We start from the raw sequence: 5353 nt of genomic DNA, 5'->3' as shown, positions 1-5353 counted from the left end.
ATTTTTTGAAAAAAACTTTTTACCCTCAAAAAAAAAAGAGGGATTTTAATTAAAAAAAAAAAAAAAAAAAAAAGCAGGAACAAACAATAAAATAAGTTTGGTTTGTATCCTTGTCTGTCTGTGCAGCTGACCTCACAGTTTTTATGACTAGTTTTAGAGTTACATCAACTGAATAAAAGTGACTTTTACATAGGTTGTCTTGACGGATATCATGGCGGAGTAAGCCGCATTCTGAATAGATTGATCTCATGTACAAAGGGTCAGTATTTGATTTTACAAAAATAAAACTGACTAGAAGTGAACACCCCTGACATCCTCCTCTGTCTTACTTACAGTTTGGCTGTTATGAGGAGAATCAGGGCAACTCCAGTGTCTCTGGTTAGTTTTCTTAGCTGGCCGACCTGCCTCATAAGTACAGAGATAACATCTCAGTAAACCTTTTAGGCTTGTGACCATAAAAAAAAAGAAAAAAGATTCAATCTCCAACAGCTCACCATAGTGAGGCCAAGGTAAAACAACGCTGTTCCTCCGAAGGAGTTGGCCAGGCCGTCTATGAACTCAGAAAGAACGGAGGGAATCCGTTCTCCCAGGGCAAAATGAGAGATGATTCCCACTATCACCATGAACACTATTGGGTTCTTCAACACCTTAAGAGGCAAAGAGACAAATTTAGAAGAATGAACCAAACGTTAATACTTCATAACTGATATTACCTGTAAAACTACAATTCCCAGAATGCCAAGACTATTGTGTTGCAGATGGCTGGCCTGCCTCCAACTTTGCACTTCACAGAGAGCAAAGCCAATGGGGTTGAGGAGCATGAGGGAAACCGGGGCGACTAGGTAGATGTACTGCAGGTATTCTGGGTACGTACTTCGATACAAAGCGTCGACTGGAAGAGAAGACACAGCCAGACCTGAGAAATTATCTCAGACCAAATGTCCATGCCGGGTGATTCTTACCAATTGGGTATCCCAAGGCAAAGTCATTACTCTGGGTAGCAAAGATGGCGTAGAGACCAGCCTTGCTGTATCTATTGTCTGGACTGGCCATCATCAGTGTCAGCACACACACCAGTACAAACACCGTAACCTGTTAGCAAGACAAGGTTATTAATTTTCTTCTAATATAGCAATAATAATATAATAAAAATATATAGACACATTGCATGTTACGCACGCACACAACGCTGGAGGGCAAAAAGGCAATTACATGTCATCCACAGAGCTGCTGTAATAGAATCATTCCGTTAACTAAATGAAACCTGAAGATGTTGGTGTTATTTAGTGCAGAGCGCCTCAGCTAAGGGAAAAATAACGCAGAAAAATCATTGGGGAATTATTCAAAACCACTGGCTTTCTTTTTTTTCCCTCGGTCTGTCAGCTATGTTACACACAGACTTATTACCATAGTAACTGATTGACTACAGCTCCATGAGTTCAGCACAAAAAAAAAACACGCAAAAATCTTCCTCAAAAACAACAAAACATTCAGTCCATCACAGTTTTATTGTTTTAAGCTTGATGTTTATTTTGTTGTAGTTGATCATGTTCAGAAAATCAACTACAATTAACAGGTAAACTGTACTGTGTTCACGCAGTAACAGTTGATTAGTTAATTTAATCACCTGCTCCATTGATGATCTGTCAGAGTTGCTGTGTAGGTCGCCTTTTTTTTAACTGAAGTAAACACACCAAATTCTGCAGCACATCTACGTGTCAAGGTTGTCAAAGTCAAGCTAGCATAACTGACTGGCCTCCCTCTCCTATTTTTTTAAAATGGAAACTTTTTCCTGACTTGTGAAATGGGATATCCTTGAACTTTGTTACCTAATTGTCGTAGTGTTGACAGTAAGTAGCAAAGCGCTGCATCCCTTTATCTTTTATGTCATGTATACATTTAAGATTTAGCATGTTATGTTGACAATTTGAAACTAAAACCAATAGTAGTCATCATCGACAGTCATCCGTGCGTGACGTCACGTTGCAGTGTGTCTATAATAATAACATATAAACCTTTGCAACCAAGACACTCCAAAGAAAAGCCCAAATGACGTCCCCAAAGTCCAACACGACCATGTTTTTAAAGAGTAAAGCAGGAAGAGCAAATTTAGAGACAAAGTTCCCCAAACCCTTTGCCTGGCTTTCCGTGATCATATCAGTCCTGTGGGAAGAAAAAGGTTTAAATCTTCCAAGTTCAAATTCTTTGACATGTCACACACACATGTCTCTGTTTCCATACACCTACCGTCCAGCTATGTAACCACACAGAATGATTCCAAAGCACTCAAGGAGAGCCGGAAACAGCTTGTCAATGGACATGTGGGGTCCCACAGCAGAGCCAGCCAACGTGTTGTGAGAGATGTTTTTCCCGTGGATGAACACATAGTTGTTGGGAGTCTCCATGGCAACACTGGGTTGAGAATTGGAGGGTTTCTGGTGATGGCTCCAGAATCTGGTATAGACTGCTACAAATCAGAAGATGCTTTTGAAGAAGTTGACATCTGAGGCTTACTGTTATTTAAAAAAATAACAGGTAAACAATTTTAACATCCTGTATTTATGGAGTTCAATTTGTTTCACAATTATTCAATAAAAAAAAAATCACATAAAAAAAATAAATTTGTGATCAAAACTTTTGGATTTGCAAAAAATGTTTTGTTTCGAACAAAAAAACTTTATCACAATAAAAAAAAATTAACAAATGAAACCTTTTGAACTGCAATAACTTTTTTATTGTTACAAAAGCTTTTATTATTAAAATCACTCATTTTTGCTTGATGAAGTGACAAAGTTATTTGCAGAACATAAACTTTAATTTGCACATGTCAGAATTTTTTGGTTGACAGCCTAAGTTTTTAGTTGAGATTCTCAAAGTTTTGTTTGATGCTCCCTTTTTTTTGGTTGAACTCAACGAGTTTTGCTTGCAATTCTCAAATGAACATCCTGGGTGAGGCCTAAAGACGAACAATGTCAGACCTGTCCCTATTGGTTAGCGCTGACTAAAGTGGATGACTGACTCCCTGCTATCTCAGAACTCTCCCGAACTGCAAGGTTTTCTGCTTCGCTTCGGTGACGGGACACAGAATGTGAATGGTAAGTAATCTTCACAAAATTACACTGTTTAACAGTGTAATTTGAAAAATGTCCACCTTTTTTTGATGGCAGTCACATATCTTGTCTGCCACGGCCCCCGTAAGCATATCGTGCTACCTAATGTCAGCACTAGGTAAAGTGTAAAAAGTAGGCTTAAAATGAGTGATTTAAGTTTTTTTTTTTTTTTTTTTTTGTTAAAAAAAATATTACAATACAAAAAGTTTTGACCAGTGTCATTTTTTTATTCAGACTATTTTTTGTTTGAAACATCTTTTTTGCAAATCCAAAAGTTTTGATCACAATTTTATTTTTTTGTTTGTATGACATGATTTTATTTTTGAATGAATAATTGTGAAACAAATTTAACTACATAATTATTTGTACTGCAAAGTTGGAACTTATGGGTTCAAAGTCTGAAAAAATGACAACACTCCTATCAATTCTCCCATTTTGGCTAGGAAACTACCGTATTTTACCTGTGTCCTGCCATGCTCCCGTATTACTATTTTCCTGTAAATTTCCCGTTACAGTTATTACATCGCAAAACAGATCTAACGTTATGTGTCGATCCTAAACCACCTAATTACAACATCCTAATTTATCCTACATGCATGATATTGGTATCATTTCAAAGGTATTCTAATGCTCTTTGAAATTAATGGAATGAGAACATCAGTTTTGAAAAAGGTAATCTGTATTGGAAAAGGGGGTGTGGAGAACTGGGGGAAGATGGACAGCAACGGCTGGCGAACCTTCCCCCCAATTTTTCTAGTTACGCCTCTGTATTGTCTCCAAACAGGGGGTTGAGTCAGTCTCTCCTATCAATACCAGATAATTTGAAGCGAAATACGACGGTGCAAAACCCAAAGCCGTGGCTGTATAAACTGAAAAGGCGGACAAAGCGACCTAGTATCCGGGATTCCCTCATCATCATTGCCAGCTGACCGTTAGCGTGATCATACCTGCGTGTTAAAAACACATCTTGGGGCGCGGTAAGCCGTGCCCCTCTAACCGTTTATGCTGTTTGAAATGATTTATTGGGCGAATATACTTCTTACCTCTGTCCTAGAAGCACGGCACTACACAGACGACCGGCATTCCTCTGTCTTTTTTTTCTCTAAGCTCTTGTGTTTGCTGTTTGGTTGAAGGCGGCTCCCAATCTGACAGCTGCAGCAAGAAAACACGCTCCCACAAATGACTGACAGAAGTTTCAGCCAATCATTGTAAAGAACGCTTTCCACCGGCCTCTGTGATTGGTTCACTTAAGAGGACCGTTCTTCAGAGAGAAATCTACAGAAACAAGAATCTTGAGTTTACAACACAACTACCAGATACTCCGTTTAATCAAATTGCTAGTATAAATTCAACAATGTACACTCTTCTTTTGTAAAAACAGGCTTTCGCAAACATTATCAACTGTTAATTTAATGACAGATATAAGCAGCAGAGCAGAGGTGGAACCTATGTGGGGAAGCCCACTCAGATACAATCTCTCCCACACTATGGAAGCTCGTTTCCGCCACTCTGGTAGGTAGGTAGGTAGGTAGTGTTGAGATTTAGAATCTCAATCGATGAATCATAATTTGTATTGACACACGGAGCATAAAATCAGCCAAGAAAAGCATTCAGACTTTACTTATTTTATTAACTTTCAGCGCTGAAAGGAGACACTTTACCATTACATCCGAGAAGAGTTTCTAAAAAAGTCTGTGCAGCGTCTGAGGAGAAAGAGGAGGGCAGCTGATTATATGGACGGAAGACACTCCCTGAAATCATACCATGCCTCTGTGGCCTGATAAGTTTCTGTTTCTCGTGAGAAATGGACCTTGGTGTCTAACAGAATCAAAAATGTAACTCTTTACTATGGGCCCTTTGTCTAACAGAGTGTGACTCTTTCTCGGCCTTGGTAAAGCATCTCAACACCTAATAGTAATCATAATGATTTAACTAATTTACTAATCTCAACAGTAGGTAGGTAAATAAATATAATCTCGTTAATTCGAGATACTTTCTCGAAATACTGAGATACTATGAAGATCCAGGATAAAGAGGGCAGGTGTTACGTCGATCTGGTTTCCCCATCAGATAGGGTTCCCCCTGCCCAGGGGCGTCGTAAAGGGGGAAAAGGGATGACAATTCTAGGGGCCCTGACCAACTGGGGGCAATCCACAACTTAAATATTTACTTTTTTGTTCATAGAAATAGAAGGAAAAAAATCGTGGCCCTATCAATTACAAAATTAATCATATTGTATTTTC

The 5353-nt window shown here is 38.7% G+C and overlaps 1 protein-coding gene across 5 annotated transcripts in view; it reads right to left on the bottom strand.

The window, feature by feature from the left end:
• Positions 1-4299, bottom strand: part of LOC106943485 (integral membrane protein GPR155-like) — a 10293-nt gene extending 5994 nt beyond the window's left edge. Inside the window, exons 1-8 of one of the 5 annotated variants that reach the window (XM_015026794.1) lie at positions 4154-4299; positions 4002-4057; positions 2248-2467; positions 2016-2163; positions 963-1092; positions 714-892; positions 495-647; positions 334-405 (exon numbers count right to left, since the gene is read on the bottom strand). In XM_015026794.1, coding sequence (XP_014882280.1) covers positions 334-405; positions 495-647; positions 714-892; positions 963-1092; positions 2016-2163; positions 2248-2467; positions 4002-4029 — 930 coding nt within the window. In that variant the 5' untranslated portion in view covers positions 4030-4057; positions 4154-4299. The remainder of the gene's footprint in view (positions 1-333; positions 406-494; positions 648-713; positions 893-962; positions 1093-2015; positions 2164-2247; positions 2468-4001; positions 4058-4153) is intronic. The other 4 variants (XM_015026795.1, XM_015026796.1, XM_015026797.1 and 1 more) reach the window with 4 other exon arrangements.
• Positions 4300-5353: the final 1054 nt, after the last annotated feature.

Source organism: Poecilia latipinna, unplaced genomic scaffold, assembly GCF_001443285.1.
Source record: "Poecilia latipinna isolate Pla-1442-1.1 unplaced genomic scaffold, P_latipinna-1.0 Scaffold5361, whole genome shotgun sequence".
Taxonomy (NCBI): Eukaryota; Metazoa; Chordata; class Actinopteri; order Cyprinodontiformes; family Poeciliidae; genus Poecilia; species Poecilia latipinna.
Note: the sequence above shows the minus strand (reverse complement) of the source record. Positions and strands in the feature narration are given on the sequence as shown.